This window comes from Megalobrama amblycephala, linkage group LG16 (assembly GCF_018812025.1).
Source record: "Megalobrama amblycephala isolate DHTTF-2021 linkage group LG16, ASM1881202v1, whole genome shotgun sequence".
In the NCBI taxonomy this organism is placed as follows: Eukaryota; Metazoa; Chordata; class Actinopteri; order Cypriniformes; family Xenocyprididae; genus Megalobrama; species Megalobrama amblycephala.
The window spans coordinates 30,617,800-30,635,442 of NC_063059.1; the positions used below are offsets into that span (position 1 = coordinate 30,617,800).

Sequence of the window (17,643 nt, forward strand, 5' to 3'; positions counted from 1 at the left end):
TCAGCTCAAAATACCCCATAGATTTTTTTTAATTAATTTTTTTACTGCCTATTTTGGGGCATCATTAGAAATGCGCCGATTCATGTTGCGGCCCCTTTAAATGCTTGCGCGCTCCGCCCCCGGAGCTCACGCTTGCCTTAAACAGTGCATAAACCAAGTTTACACAGCTAATATAACCCTCAAAATGGATCTTTACAAAGTGCTCGTCATGCATACTGCATCGGATTATGTGAGTATTGTATTTATTTGGATGTTTACATTTGATTCTGAATGAATTTGAGGCTGTGCTCCGTGTCTAACGGCTAATGCTACACTGTTGGAGAGATTTATAAAGAATGAAGTTGTGTGTATGAATTATACAGACTGCAATTGTGTTTAATAATGACTTGTCTCCGTGAATACAATAAGAAACAATGGTAACTTTAACCACATTTAACAGTACATTAGCAACATGCTAACGAAACATTTAGAAAGACGGTTTACAAATATCACTAAAAATATCATGTTATCATGGATCATGTCAGTTATTATCGCTCCATCTGCCATTTTTACAATATTGGGGGCGTACACCCCGACTGTTACGTAACAGTCGGTGTTATGTTGAGATTCTCCTGTTCTTCGGAGGTTTTTTAAACAAATTAGATTTATATAAGAAAGAGGAAACAATGGAGTTTGAGACTCACTGTATGTCATTTCCATGTACTGAACTCTTGTTATTTAACTATGCCAAGATAAATTCAATTTTTAATTCTAGGGCACCTTTAAAAAACAGTGGCACAATCTGAACCAGGTAAACTAAAATCGATATCAATACAGGTATTTGTGAACTGCACAACATATGAAAAGAATTCAAAAAGGCATGAATTTTTGTTTTTATTTTTTTGTCTGTATCGCACAGCCCTAATTTTAGGTGAATTTTCTTTAATTTTATTAAAGGAGGAGCCGTAAGTCTTTACTTTCAGAAAGCAGTTTACGCTTCTTCCTCCAGTCCTCCATGAAATGCCAAGGTTGTAGCTTTTAAATGGTTAACTAGTGACTTTAATGGCTTTTTAATGAAATGTTTTTAAGTTAGTTTTTAATCAGTAAGTAAACCCCTTATCCTACTTAATCAACTCGACTGACAAGATTAATGCAATTGACTAAACTGATTAAATCTCTCCTCATCTCAGCCAGTTTTTCTTTGCCTCAGTGTATCTGGAGTTTGTTGACCTGTGTAATTACACTGTACTGGTTTAATTGTATTGATAACCGATTCACTCATGACCTCATTCATCCCATACCACCAGATGATGGACACATTGTTTTGTTGAATCTCTGAGAAGTTCTTGCCGTTCCTCCAGGTGGAAAAACAATCTTTCACGTCTGTTAATTTACAGTTTTATTCATCCTTGTTTCTCCTCTTTTCCCTGTTCAGCTGCAATTTGCATTAATTCTTTCAGGTATTTCTTCTCTCCTCTACTCTTATCTTCACATTAGCAGGTTTTTTCTAATGGAGGGAAGGGGTGGGGGGGGGGCTGTTACACAGAGAACCACAGAATTGCCCATAATCTCATTACGAGTCAACAGCCAGTCATGTGACTGGTGTGCACCTGCCCCATAGGGAGCCCGCCTCAGCGCATTCACATTCAAAGCAGAGCCACTCCAAAGTAAAGCCGACTTCAACTATGACATGCTGTTACCTAGCAACAATAATCGCCCACTTTGATAGACCGCAGAAGGCGAGGATTTACGCCGCCTTCTATGGGATAAAATAAAGGCTATGTGAAAGTGAGGAAAATATTGCTGAGTTTACCCAAACAGATGAAGGCTGTCTCTGTCTCTGAGCCTGCATTCACCTTTTAATAATTTGTCAGTCAGTAATTTTGTGCACTAACAAGGTAGCCGGTATATGGGAAGCATGAAGCTGAGAGCATGTTGTTGAAGCAGTTAAATCTGGGTAAAGTCATTACATTCATAGTATCCATTTTATCCATTCATGCATTTCCTGGGAATCAAACCCATGAACCTTTGACACTGTTTGTTCCATGCTCTATGTTTTTTAGCCACATTAAAAGTCATCCTTTTTGTTTATAGCATTTATTTTGCTCTTTAATTAGAGTAATGATGGCTTATTCTTGCCAAGAGCTGGGCAACAAGTTTCTCATAATAATTAGACAATGTTCATATGTAGCCAGGCATCAAATTTCTTGACATCTCATTTACACCAGTGACCCAGTCATCAAACAACCAGCAGTGGCAACGTTGTTTTGTGCGCATTTGGCCACTTTTTTTAGACGTGAAACAGAGTGGTGATATATGCAGAGGTTAATTAAGTTTGGTGGTAGCTGAGCAAGTTTGATATGTTTCTGTGAGTTATGGAGGCGTTCAGCCCCCTCCAGCTGTTCGGCCCAAGTGCAGCTCCTTAACCCTGCAGTAATTACAGCACCCAACAGCTGCTCCTTACCTCTCACATTTCCCAACACCTTTGTTATGCCCTTCTTTTACTTTGTACATGCAGGATCTGCCAGACCTGCTGCACACTGGTGAAATATTTACTCACACTGGTGAAATATTTACTCAAACTGTCAGACAACCAATGTTTTTTTTTTTTTTGTTTGTTTGTTTTTTTGTCTATTTTCATGTGTTTTGTTAGTTATTAGATTTTATGTGTACGTTTGTTTGAACATTTTGAGGTTTTCTAAACATTACATTTAGCAGTGTTAATTTAGTGGTTCTCATTCACTAATCATGCGTATGCACAGATTTGTCCGTGAAATCTCTGTAAAAAAGTTTTCATGTCTTATAAATGTGTTAAGGTGAAATTATACAGTACAGTCCAAAAGTTTGGAACCACTAAGATTTTTAATGTTTTTAAAAGAAGTTTCGTCTGCTCACCAAGGCTACATTTATTTAATTAAAAATACAGTAAAAACAGTAATATTGTGAAATATTATTACAATTTAAAATAACTGTGTACTATTTAAATATATTTGACAAAGTAATTTATTCCTGTGATGCAAAGCTGAATTTTCAGCATTGTTACTCCAGTCTTCAGTGTCACATGATCCTTCAGAAATCATTCTAATATGCTGATTTGCTGCTCAATAAACATTTATGATTATTTTCAATGTTAAAAACAGTTGTGTACTTTTTTTTTCAGGATTCCTTGATGAATAGAAAGTTCAAAAGAACAGCATTTATCTGAAATACAAAGCTTCTGTAGCATTATACACTACCGTTCAAAAGTTTGGGGTCAGTAAGAATTTTTATTTTTATTTTTTTGAAAAGAAATTAAAGAAATGAATACTTTTATTCTGCAAGGATGCATTAAATCAATCAAAAGTGGCAGTAAAGACATTTATAATGTTACAAAAGATTAGATTTCAGATAAACACTGTTCTTTTGAACTTTCTATTCATCAAATAATCCTGAAAAAAAATATTGTACACAAATATTTTGTACAATTGTACACATTAAATGTTTCTTGAGCAGCAGATCAGCATATTAGAATGATTTCTGAAGGATCATGTGACACTGAAGACTGGAGTAATGATGCTGAAAATTCTAATTTGCCATCACAGGAATAAATTACTTTGTGAAATATATTCAAATAGAAAAGTTATTTTAAATTGTAATAATATTTCACAATATTACTGTTTTTTACTGTATTTTTAATTAAATAAATGTAGCCTTGGTGAGCAGACGAAACTTCTTTTAAAAACATTAAAAATCTTAGTGGTTCCAAACTTTTGGACTGTACTGTATATGTGTATATATATATATATATATATATATATATATATATATATATATATATATATATATATATATATATATATATATATATATATATATATATATATATATATATATATATATATATATATATACATACATACATTGTTGGGGTAACGCATTTCAAGTAACCCGATTTATGTAATCAGATTACTTTTTTCTAGTAACTAGTAAAGTAACGCATTACTTGTAAATTTACAACAAAATATCTGAGTTACTTTTTCTAATAAGTAACTCAAGTTACTTTGTTTTCCCATTTATTGACTGACAGCTCTCCTGTTCCTACGTTGAGAGAAGTCGTGAATGCAGAGGTGTTGTGTTTTCAATCAAAAAAAAAAAAAAAAAATATATATATATATATATATATATATATATATATATATATATATATATATATATATATATATATATATATATATATATATATATATATATATAAAATACAGTAAAAGAGTAAGAAAAGGTGTTATAGCTCAAGCTGAAGTTTCATAAAAATGCAGATTCGCTTATGTAGAGCTGGCCAATCACAGGTCTCTAATCTGGGTTTGTATTAAAGGTGTTTGAACTTGTTTTGATCATAGCATTGCTCAAGGATCTTGCAGGCGAGAGCGTGTCTATAGAGAGCACCATGTTTACTGAGAGCAACGAAAGCGGCTTATATATGTTTTATGCAAATTACTAACCTCAGGCACGCCGTCACTCATTTAGAATACTCAAAAGTCATTAACTTTCGAATAAGGTTGAGTTCTCCTGTGCCTGTAAATATGAATAATTCACTCAATTATTAGTGACTGAGACCCAGTGTTTTTAAAGTTTAACTTTAAGTATGCGTCAAAAGATGGCAAAGCTGATCTGAATGAAAAATGTATTGGTGAAATAAATTGATATAAATTTTAAAAAATTATCTGAAATGGTACCGATATATTGTGCATCGCATCCCTAATAAAATGTAATGATACAGTTTGGATTTGTAGTTTTCGGCCTCCATGTGTAACGCAGTGTCTGTCCTGTTCCTTCCTCCGGCGCTGAGGAATCCTCCTCTTTGGGCAGTTATTGATCAAACCATTATTCCTGCACAATTAGAGCATCTTAGAGGTGTTAGCCCTGACACAAAGATGGACAGTCTGCACTGGGCTCCCAAATGATCTCCACCTTAGTTATTTAAAAGGTTGGACATTTGAGGACACTAAATTATTGGACGACACTCTTAGAGTATTATTCATCTACCTCTAAACCCACGTGCAGTTAAATGATTTTTCATAGCGCCTTTATCAGTTCAACTTTAATAAGTCAACCAAATGTTTATACACTAATAGAGTCAGATTGTTAGTTCGTGACACGAAATCTGTAGCATTGTTAGTTGGCATAGACGGGCTGAAGAAACGCCCTCATTTTCCTCGCCTCATTGATTTATCAAGGCATTTCTGTAGGTAACCATTATTCTCTATGGCTACAGAGCGGCCAGATAAGATCTGGGCTCATTAATTCTGTACCAGACCCCGAATATCAGCTTTGGACATCAGCCACAGCCCAGAAGGCAGGGATGAGGAAAGCAAGAAACCTGTCCTTTCATTTCCTCTGTTTTCTCTGTCCTCAGAGAGGAATGAATTGCACTGGGATGCTAATAGAGCCATAATGCATTCATAATACTTATCTGCTCATAGTCATACCTGTAAAGAGATCTAATGCATTAATACACATGGAAAACAACCAATTTGATTTGTTATATTGCATTATACTCTTTAAATGTGATTATGTGAATATTATAGTGTATTATAAGTCTGCAGTTATTTGTGAAAAGATGGCATTGTGAAGAGAGAGAAACTGATGATCAGGCTGATTATTAAACTTTAAATATTAAAAATGAGCTTAATTAGACACAAGACAAAATATAAAAAACAGATTGCAAATCAACTTTGCATATTTATACTAGAAAACAACAATTCTAATTAATCTAATGACTGTTATTTTCAAAATATAGAGAACTAATTAAAGATCAGTTCTGAATATTAATTATTTGACAATTGCACTTGAAGAATCTGTATCAAATATGAAAAAAAAACAGTATTGTACATAATCTTTCATTATGAATATCTTTATAATTATACTTATTTATATACATAATTATAAGCCATTAGCTTCAGGTAAAAGAAAGCTGTGAGAAATTCTGTATGAATAATTTGCTTACATAATGCCTCTTGTGATTAATGTTTAGTGTATTATTGCACTCAGTATTCACATTATTTAGAATGAATATACTTTTAATCTCCATTATTTTGTTTCGTTTGTGTATCATTTAAGCCATTGATGCATCGTTTACAGTTATGATGTATCTGATATCTTTCATATGATGTCTCTTTCTTTTTCGATTCTCTCAATGCATTGGAGATGTTCATCTATCGATTGTGCGGCGTAATAGAGTGCTAACAGCTTCTAGTGATGAAGACTGAAATAAGATAAAGCCTCACAGAATGGGTTTTCACTCGATCACAGAATGAGTAATGTCTTTTCAACAGCACAGCTACTCCTACACACAAGCAGACCCATGAACTGATGGTGGCCATGCTACAAATGAGTTCATTTGCATCCAGTGGTGTGTCGTCACTTGTTTGGTTGCAAAGGCTTATTAATGACCACTTTTCATAGTGTGTGAAGGTTCAAAAAGAGTACGTGACCTGACTTGACACCAGTTTGTTTCAGTATCCAGTCAGACATCAGAGTTCAAAATGACAGAAATCGTATTATTAATGTAAACTGAATTTTCATTCCCAGCATGTGGTACATGCAGCCTTCATAGCCTGTTTGTCCTGATTACAGCAACATCTATGAGGTGTGACGTAAATGCTGTCCTGTCGTGTGTGTGTGTGTGCGTGTGTGTGTGGTGTGTGTGTGTGTGTAGGTGTTGAATGAGATGATCTGGTCGTCTCAGTCTCCATCATCCTTAGAAAAACCAAATCAGCTTCCACGCGCCACTGTGTCTTTGGGCTGTGTGTGCGCTGATATGATTCAGAGTGTTTTTGTGTCCCTTTTTTGAAAGAGGCACAGTTAAATCTAAAAGCGAGTCAGGCCAATATCGGTTGTATTTGAAAAAGCATGTTTGTGAAAAGTACAAGAGGCAGTGCGTTACAGTGATTTTACCACGGCTGAGTGGTCTTGCGTGTAACCCAAAGTGGAGAACCTAAAACTCATTTGATTATGGTTAAATTACTGTAGCTTGTGACCTTGAACAATTTATTGATTTTATTAAACATCTGCATCATCAATACACAAAAAAAAAAAAAGTGTAGAATATTTTCACGTTATGGCTGATAACTGATGAATGGCTAACATTTAAATATACTGTTTTGTCTAAATATATTAAAATTAAAATAAAGCCACTCAGCATTTTCACTGGACACAATTTTGACATCAATACCATGGGAAAAAATTGGCATATAGATATCTTTAATATTATCTCATAATTTGACAGCAGGTATATTAGGCTGCTGTCACTTTAAGACCTGACACACAGACACATGCATTTTCTTTCTCAACCGTTTAGCTTCACTTAACCCTTTGATGCATACGATCACACCGGTGTGATTAAAACGTTCAACGCATCACGTGATCAACTGTCAAATTCAAATGTGCGTGCGCGCTTTGGCTGACGCTAAACCAGAGACAGACACGTGCAGCGCTTTTCATATATATTACATATATGCAGTGTTTTCAACCAAATAATCTTTATTTTAGGTTTCAGACAATTAAATACACATGAGTACTAACAAAACAATATATTTAGAGTTTGTAAAATACCAAACGATGTCTATAGACGTGGAAATAACAACCCTTTCCATTATAATTAGACGACATGTTTTATTCATATCAGATACACATTGTGAAAGTAACTTTAAAGCTTACTCTATTCTTCCCCAGTTCAGCAACTCACTTACTTTCATATATTTCCGGAGAAGTGGATGAATTCACGTGTTGTAAATCCAACAGATCCGATTCTCTGTGTGAGCTCATAGCTCATCTAACATGATTGTTATAAAGGTGTTTAAACAGCAAAACACATCCACTTTTACAAATTTGGCAATCAGAATATCAGATATTTCATGCTATAGTTAACAAATTTGTGAAAAATTAAATAAAAGCAGATCATTAGTCATACAGCGCTGCGGTGTGTCACGTAACGAGCAATGACACATCACCATGGAAACAAAGTGATACGTTCTAAAAAATGGTCACCTTAAAAAAACTCATACTTGGGATCAGCCAGAATATTTAAAGGTGCCATCAAACGTTTTTTTACAAGATGCAATATAAGTCTAAGGTGTCCCCTGAATGTGTCTGTGAAGTTGCAGCTCAAAATATCCCATAGATTTTTTTTAATACATTTTTTTAACTACCTATTTTGAGGCATAATTAGAAATGCGCCGATTCAGGCTGCGGCCCCTTTAATTGCTCACGCTCTCCGCCCCCCGAGCTCTCGACTCTTATCATTGCATAAACAAAGTTCACACAGCTAATATAACCCTCAAAATGGATCTTTACAAAGTGTTCGTCATGCAGCATGTCTAATTGCGTAAGTATGGTATTTATTTGGATGTTTACATTTGATTCTGAATGAGTTTGAGGCTGTGCTCCGTGGCTAACGGCTAATGCTACACTGTTACAGAGATTTATAAAGAATGAAGTTGTTTATGAATTATACAGACTGCAAGTGTTTAATAATGAAAATAGTGACGGCTCTTGTCTCCGTGAATACAGTAAGAAACAATGGTAACTTTAACCACATTTAACAGTACATTAGAAACATGCTAACGAAACATTTAGAAAGACAATTTACAAATATCACTAAAAATAACATGATATCATGGATCATGTCAGTTATTATTGCTCCATCTGCCATTTTTCGCTGTTGTCCTTGCTTGCTTACCTAGTCTGATGATTCAGCTGTCCACAGATCCAGACGTTAATACTGGCTGCCCTTGTCTAATGCCTTTCATAATGTTGGGAACATGGGCTGGCATATGCAAATATTGGGGGCGTACACCCCGACTATTACGTAACAGTCGGTGTTATGTTGAGATTTGCCTGTTCTTCGGAGGTCTTTTAAACAAATGAGATTTATATAAGAAGGAAACAGTGGAGTTTGAGACTCACTGTATGTCTTTTCCATGTACTGAACTATGCAGAGGTAAATTAAATTTTCAATTCAATGGCACCTTTAAACTTACTTGCGAAAGGGTTAAAACATAACTGACTGTGTTTATATGAATACTCACCAAGACCACCATTTTGATATTTTGTTTATTTGACTGTTTAAGCGCAATATGCATCGAAAAAGAACTGAGAGGCAGCTTTATCTGCGTGCACATTGAGTGCCCGCACAAAATCTGCGGGAATGAGTAAAATTTTGCGCAATACGCACAATCCCATGCCAAAATTCAAGCCCTGTCACCAGCAATATTCATTCGGAGCAAATGAAACAAGTGAGTGAGGGGAGGCGGGTTTGTGTGTTGAAGAGATGAGAGCGAGAAAGTGCAGCTGGTAGAATTGAATCTATTTTATGTTGATACTTTTGTTTGATTTTTATCATGCAATTTTTTCTAACTTTTGCATGCCATTTAATAACTTCATCCCTCTTGTCTTTTTACCCTTCCTCCAGGGAGTGACGTACTGTGGCGAGAGCTCAGCCAGTAGCCTGACAATGGCCAACGTACCCTGGCACGAGGAGGTCGTCTATTTCGTGCAGCAGCTGGCCAACCTGCTCCCAGATTATGAAATTGCCTGCGAACACGAGCACTCCAATTGTCTGTTACTTGCACACCACAAGGTAACCCTTCACAGGCACGCTTGGCACAAAGCTGCTGTTCTGCTCCTGCAGAGTTTCGTCGTGTTTGTACTGTAATTTCTCTTTCCGACCACTTAAAGGTGTAACAAATAAAGATGCTTCTTCCATTTCTGTAAATGTCATTGAAAAGAAAGTGTTGATATGGGCACTTGCATTAAACTGCCATTCAGGTGAAGGGTTAAACCTTCCTTCCTGTGTTTTTATGCTGTCTCCTGACACAGCGCTAGTCATTCTTGCAGCCACTCTTGTTTTACATTTGTTTCTTGTGACAGCTTCTCTAATGGTTTGCGTGGGCAGTGAGCCCTTACCAGCACTCTTCTCTCACAAACAAAAAACATATTTATGTGCAAGTGTTATATGGTGCTTCAATATCCTTTTATGATTTGCTATTTGTATTCTGAAATCAAGTACCATAAATTTATGCATGTGATTCTGTGGTGAATATTTCTGTTATAAACTTCACACACACAGTGGATGGTTTCCCTTACTAAAGGCACAAAGCCTTCTGTTTTTCCTGCTTAAAACATCTTAAACCAGTCTTTTCAGATCCCCCAAAGCCTGGTCAGGCTTTGTTTGCTGGTTTTAGAGGGGTTTTGGCCACTTGTGAGCTAGCCAAGCTGGGATAAGCCATATGGTCAACTGAAGACTTGCTTAGCCTGACTGGGAGACCAGCTTAAACCATCTAAGACTGGCAAACCATCCAAGTTTGGTTTAAAGGGATAGTTCACCCAAAAATTCTCTCATAATTTACTCACCCTCATATCATCCTAATGTGTATGACTTTTTTCTTTCTGTGGAACAAAGATGATATTGTGAAAAATGTTTCAGCTGCTTTTGTCCAAATAATGAAAGTCATTGGGGTCCAAATCTTTACACTCTAAAAACGACTATAGGAAGTAAATTAAAGCATGTAAATCAGGGTTAAACAAGGATTTAATCCATACAACTTGACTTCTGATGCAACACTATCACTTTGGATAATGAACAGATCAAAATTCAAGCCTTTTCACTTTATTCTCAAATAAAGGCATCTTCACACATATACACAAACTTCTTCAAATATGGGTGCATTACTTTTTAATAAGTGAGAACAAGTCATTTACACTGGTATTTCTGTATTTTAATTTGGATTTGAAAAGCATATTTTCCTTCGTATTTTACCCAGTTAACTCCATATTGTGCTTTGAAACACCCAAAATGTATTGAACAATTCTGATTGGCTGAATTTATTATTATAACATTTTTTTTTTTTTTTGACAAACTGTTTTTTTCCCTTAAAGTCATGGGTGTCAAATACTATGGAAGCATGTTTCCGCCATGGAATAAAACAATTTAAAAGATTATTATTATTATTTTTTTTTTTATTTTTTTATTTCACAATTCTGGCTTTTTTTCAAACGGCTTTTTCTCACAATTGCATGTCATAAATATGCGAGATATAAACTCGAAATTCTGAGAAAAGTCTTGCAATTCTGACTTTATAACACATAATTGCGACTCTGTGTCTTGCAATTCTGAGAAAAAAGTAAGGATTGTGAGATGAAAAACTCCCAGTTACCTTTTGTATTTTTTATTCCATGGCAGAAACAAGCTTCCATAAATACTGCAACAGACTTCTCTTGTTTTTCCATTTCCATTCTGATTACTTCCTTTTGTTGGACATCTTCCTCATTTGCTATTTTGATTTCCAAATAATCCCATTAGTTCATTCAGCTTCCTTACTCATCCTAGGCACGGAGAGCTCTTTTATGTGCAAGGGATTGTAATTACATGTTCACCTGTTTACATCCTTTAAAACCCCTCCATTCACTTCCTGTCTCATGATGCAGAGTTACAAACATGATAGCTATAAATGAGCTGCAGTAGTGGAGAGCCATAGTCAGTGTACGTCCCCAGAGCAAGCCCACACAGGCATGAGAAGGTGCTCGGCCCTCCACTGCCTCATCATCAGCTGTTTGGAAAGAAGGCAAAGGGGTTTGTTGGTGGGCAGCCGAGAAGGCTGGTTGCGAGACTTATGAGGGTAGTGCTCCAATACAGTGATAACAGCAACAAAAGACTAATGAAGGACTTTGTTTTCTTAGGCGTGTGATTTGTTGGATGAAGATTATGGCTGTACGGGACAGCACTTCAGCCTCCTCATGGCATTATGAGCCAATTATATTATGGGTAGAATGTGCATGATTTATTGGGGAAGATGCTCCCATAAATATGCTCCAATAAATTTTACAGATCTGTTCATCCTACTTAAAGGATTAGTTCACTTTCAAATGAAAATTAGCCCAAGCTTTACTCTCTCTCAAGCCATCCTAGGTGTATATGACATTCTGATGAACACAGAGATATATTAATATCCTGAAGCCTCCAAGATTTATAATGGCAGTGAGTGGTATCAACGAGTGTGAGTTGAATAAAGTGCCTCCATCCACATCCCTTCATCATAAACATCCTCCACATGGCTCCGGGAGTTAATAAAGGCCTTCTAAAGCGAAGAGATGCATTTGTGTAAAAAAAATTAAAATAAAAAAAAAACTCCACATTTAGCAAGTTATGGAGTAAAATATCTAGCTTCCGCCAGACCGCCTTCCATATTCAAATTACGAAAAAAACGGAACTGGCGTCGCATCAGTTAAGCTTTTTACGTAATTTGAATAGGGAAGGCATAGGACGTAGGGTAAGCTTTTTGAACTGTGAGAGTTTTACACTTTCTTCGTAAGTAGAATACTGAAGGCGGTCTGGCGGAAGCTAGATATTTTACTTCATAACTTGTTAAATATGGATATTTTTTTTACACAAATGCATTGCTTCACTTTTGGGGGCCTTTATTAACCCCCCGGAGTCGTGTGGAGTACTTTTATGATGGATTGATGTGGATGGAGGCACTTTTTTCAGCTCATACTCATTGATCCCGCTCACTGCTATTAAAAAGCTCGGATGCGTCAGGATATTTATTAATATATCTCCGATTGTGTTCATCAGAAAGAAGAAAGTCATATACACCTAGGATGGCTTGAGGGTGAGTAAAGCTTGGGGTAATTTTCGTTTGAAAGTGAACTAATGCTTTAATGTTAGGGTGTAATATGAAAACTTTAAAAGCAAACTTCCATTTTATCCAAACTCTTATCACTTTTTTGCCATCTTCAGCTATTACACTGTTCTGCTTCTGAAATTCAAATGATGCTGTGATAAAGCCAGTCCCCAGCACTGAGCTGCTTTGCCTTCCTCTGGAAGGTTTTTGTCCCTGCCTTATGCATGTTAAAGAGCTCTCTTTGCATTGCCTCTGACAGACATCTGAATGAAAAGGCATTGAATTTGATGTGAAAATTCATTCCTCACCACGTTACCACAGACCACACAGGGACTCTCTCTCACCCTCTTTTCGGCTCGGCCATGACTCACAAGGGTGCTAAAAAGGTCCATTGTTCCTGTAATAAGAAGTCATTTTTCACATTAGACCTTGGAAGGCCATGCAGTATTTCATTGCATTGACTTTGTTTAGCTGCCGCGTTCGTTCGTTTTTTTTTTTTTTCCTTCTTTTTTTTCCAGGGTTGCAAACATTCACCCTTTATCCGCATTGTTATTGATGAGGTAAGACCCTCTGAATGAATTTACAGCTCTTCCCTGTGTGGAGGTGACAGCTTATATTCTCATAAAGTTGTGTCCTCATAAAGCCCATCCTCTCTCTCCATGTTCTGAACTAATTCCCTTGAGCTCAACTTTCTATGGGAAGGAAATCAAAAGCATGTAAAGCTGGGTTAAACAAGGATTTAAATCCATCAAGAGTTTTACAGGTAACTTGATTTTCTTAAATGTGGGTGGCCCATGCAAAACACTCTAACTACACAGATGCTGCTACTGTAGGTCATTTCTAAGGTGTTTTAGGTGATTTTTGTGTGGTTACTTAAGTTTAATACTTACAGACTTGGTTTCACAGACAGGGCTTAGATTAAGCCAGGATTAGGCCTTATTTTAAGAGATGTCCGTGCAAGTTGCTTTCAGTTAAAATGGCTCAAACATGCATTTTTGTCTAAGACTAGGCTTAAGACTTGTCTGTGAAACCGGGGGATGGTGTACTTTCAGCCCTGAGTTTGTGCAATAGTAAGAGAGCTGCTTACCTTGACAGGCACCACTAATAAGAGATGTAGCCTTGAAGCTTATTGCATTTTTCAAAAGCCTTAGCTGGCCTTATGAACATTTATTAATTCATAAACAAGATTAGCCATTTAAACTTTAGAATCCCAGTGTTCTCACAGTAACTACACCAGACTGTAGAAACCCCACAGCACACCAAACAGAACAGACCATCAATTTTGGGGGATGTTTATAGTGTTTAGGGAATGAAAGAGGGGCTGCAATCTGTGTTGGGTGATGTGGCATCCCAAAACCCCATTTGCATTATGGCTTCATATGCTTAGTGCTCCCTGTTAGCTGCACAGAAGCAATTTTATAAATGAATGGAACCTTAAAGTGCACTCTCTCAATGATGTGGCCATCTGTTGGTGTGGCAGATGTGGGTAATGTTGCTCTCAGAAAATAAAAGGACTGCCACTTTGCCACTCTCTTATATGGCATCTAAAGTTCAGTATTCCTGCCTATTTTCATCTTGGACTGTGTTGAGGAAGCTACTTTGAAACTATAGCTTGCCAAACTAGAAGTTCATAATTTATCGTTCACTACTCTATGGGATATTTATCTGAGACAAACACTATGAGGATATCAGTTTGGGCTACCGCATATTATTAATTCCTATATTAGTTATATGGGTTATCAGCTGTTGTTTATCATATTTTTAGCACATCTCAAGCTGAATATCCATTACAAAGGCTGTAGTTCTAAAAATCGTTCTAAATATTAAAGAATAGCAGTGTCCACACCACAGCTATAACTATAATGATATAGAGGAACGACATCATTGCTGTTGAATGATAACACAGACAGCCAATCAGAATACATTCTAATTTAAGGGCCCACGCATTTAAAATGGCAGACGACATTGCGTTAAGAAGTTAATCGCAGAGTTAATCCCGCAAAATCCACCACTGTTTGACAGAAGTCAAACCCCTTATTCGAGGATACTTTAAAGAAAATGGAAAAATGGAAAACAATCGGAATAAATGGTGAGTATTAATGAGGAGATCATTATACCAGGATAGCAAACAGTGTAACAGTTACTTGTTCCAGCATATCCAGCGCTAGTTTCGACAACATTGTCTTGCTTCCTTTGAAGTTGCAGTGAAAAAGACGTGTTTTTATTCCACTATATTGACTATGTCAGCTAAATTCACTGTTATGCTGCCTTCATGTGCTCTCGGAATTATCATAAATATGATAAATATGAAAAAATTGCACATGAACGCCCTTCCATTTCGAAACTTAAATGCGATGAGCTCGTAATCGCGACTTTCAGAAATGGGAATTATCAAATTTCCGATAGCACTTGAAGGCAGCATTAGATTAGATCTATTACACTAGCTAGATTCACTCGAAACATAGCATGCTGAGGATATCTGCTGGTTAAAGTAGTGTAAATGCAAAAAAAAAACAAAAAAACTACAATACACTTTGAAACCGCAGCGCACAAGCTTAGAATAAACATACCGTTATCGTTCGATGGTGTGGACTCAAATATAGTTAACGTTCTTGGTCCATAATACTGCACATTAAAGTGTTGTGGTGCCTAAATACACATTTAAAATGATTTTGTGTATCAGTGATTTTGATTATTGTCCAGTCAGCTTGCAAAGTGTAAACAACCTTGTAGCAATGCTATTTTTAGTTAGCAGTTACTAACAGTAGCGTCCTAATGTGAGTAATATAGAAGAACACTAAGCCGAACCACATGTGTGTAAGAATGACAATGAGGGTAAGACATCTTAAAAGTGGTCGGGATATATCTGTGGCCTCTTCCGGAGTTGGATCCCATGGGAGCCTTCATCTTCTGACTGCTGAGTATTTGTGAAGGAAGCTATGGAGTGATTCACCTCAGCAAATTACTCTGTAATGAAAACATGCAGCTGAGGAAGAAGGTTCCCCAGAGGATGCACACTGCTTAAGGCTTTACAGACTGACTGTAGACTGAGATAGCATTTGAGGCTGTCTCTCAGGAAAGCAGCTAAACAGAGATATGACACAAGGACAATTAATCTCATGCTTGGCACTGTGGTAAGAGGAGCTGGTGGCCTTGAAATTTTCAGTAGTGGAAAGGTAAGCTTGCTTCTCAGTTGTGGTGCACGTAACCAGGATGAGGCAGCGGGTAGCTTCCAGCAACTTGGACAACGGTTGTCATCAAGAGAGCCTGCTCTGGTCTGATCCACTCTTGACAGCTTTGTTAGCTGCTGGACATCTTCCGTTTCTGCAGTCGAAAGGACAGTTTCTCTCTCTCTGGATATGTGCAATGAGGCAAGCAGAAAATACTTTGCAACAGCCAAGACTGCTTATTCCGTGTCTTTTGTTGTTCGACTGATCTGGTTCCTCAAGTCTCAACTAGAAAGCATGTTTCCCTTGAAAGAGTTATACTCACTTTCAAGACTTGTCTTTCTCTCCTAAATGCTTTTACCTCAACCCTAGCCTCTAGCAAACCAGTCAGGAACCTCTGCAATGTCCTCAGAGCAAAATATACTACACCTAAATCGATTTTGTGGCAATGAGGAGGTCTTAGAAAGAAAGGGCATGTCGAGAGAAGGGAGGAACAGGAGTCTGGTGCCTATAGCTGATTGCATCACCATGCTGAGCATGGATCACAGTAAAGCATCTCATCAGTGCAGTGTGAAATGTAATCAGTGCAGCTCCCCACTAGGACTCTTTATGCCTGTGTGTTGGAGAATGGTTTAGAGGCACTGATGGAAATTGATTAAATGTGTAGGGTGGGAAAACAAGCAGAAGTAAGCTGTGCCTAGACTCTTATATAGACCCAAAGCTTGTCCAACCTAAGTCAAGATTGGGGCGAGATTGATTGAAACAGAATGTTTGTGCTAAAGGACTGGCCCAAGACCACGTCTTGCATTTCAACTACTTCCCCTGTCACAGACCGCACCTAAAATGGCACTCTTGATAAGGACAATGCAGCACTGTCCTGAAGATTGTAGGTTGTCCCATTTGATATCTTGTGATTCTGAAGTGTGCTAGAGTGCAAGGACTTCAAGAACTGTGTCGTTTGCTATAGAACTACAAAAGTCTTTCAACTGAAAGACATGGTCCGAAAGCAACTTCCTTTGCCCTCTTCCTCTGATTCACTCCTATCTTAGTGTTCAGTAGCAATTATTTGCGCAGTTGGCAATGTGTATGCTCTGAAAACACACATCAGGAATCATTAGTCAAAGTGAACACCAGTGAGCAGGGAGACTCAGTCCAATCTTCACCTGTACATCTGTTTGTGTGTTATTCATCACAGTACTCTATGTCCTCTTTCTTACCTCTTTTCTTTCCTGTGTCTGCAGTTCAAAGTCGACGGGGAATGGTGGACGTGGATTGACTATGAGCGCTTCCAGGAGCTCATTCAAGAATACGAGGAGAGCGGGGGCACCAAGAGCTTCTCTGCAATGGACTATATGGCCAAAACCCCTAGCTGGGCCATATTTGGGGCCCGAGAGAGGGGATTTGATCCCTCGGACACACGCTTCCAGAGAAAGAATAAGACCAAAGATATCTCAGGGTGTTGATATTACTCTTGGCTTCCTACTTCATGTTTGTAGAGGAATGTGTATTTTTAATGTATGGAATAGATCACCAGATTGACTGCACCCAAGATTAAGACTTCTGATTTTTGTTATTTTAGCCAAGGCTCACTTTTCGTTCCAAGACTTGCCTTAGGAATGAAATTCTTGTTAGCATAAAGTACACCCTTGCTGTACTTGAAAACTATTTTTCATGCCGTTTTTTAATGAGTGTCAGCTTCTGTTTTTATTTGTGGTCATAGTAATAAAGAATTTAATTCCCAAGTCCTGTTCAGCTCTGCATCTAATAACTCTTAAAGAAGGACAGAACGGAAGAACCAGTGACTTCATTTACTCATACCACCTTAGGGTGCAAATTTT

General features: G+C 37.2%; 1 protein-coding gene across 1 annotated transcript in view; it reads left to right on the plus strand.

The window, feature by feature from the left end:
- tyw1 (tRNA-yW synthesizing protein 1 homolog (S. cerevisiae)) overlaps window positions 1–17,547 on the plus strand; it is a 72,918-nt gene extending 55,371 nt beyond the window's left edge. Inside the window, 2 exon segments of the mRNA XM_048160215.1 lie at window positions 9,428–9,595; window positions 17,047–17,547. Coding sequence (XP_048016172.1) covers window positions 9,428–9,595; window positions 17,047–17,268 — 390 coding nt within the window. The 3' untranslated portion in view covers window positions 17,269–17,547.
- The last annotated feature ends 96 nt before the right edge of the window (window positions 17,548–17,643 follow it).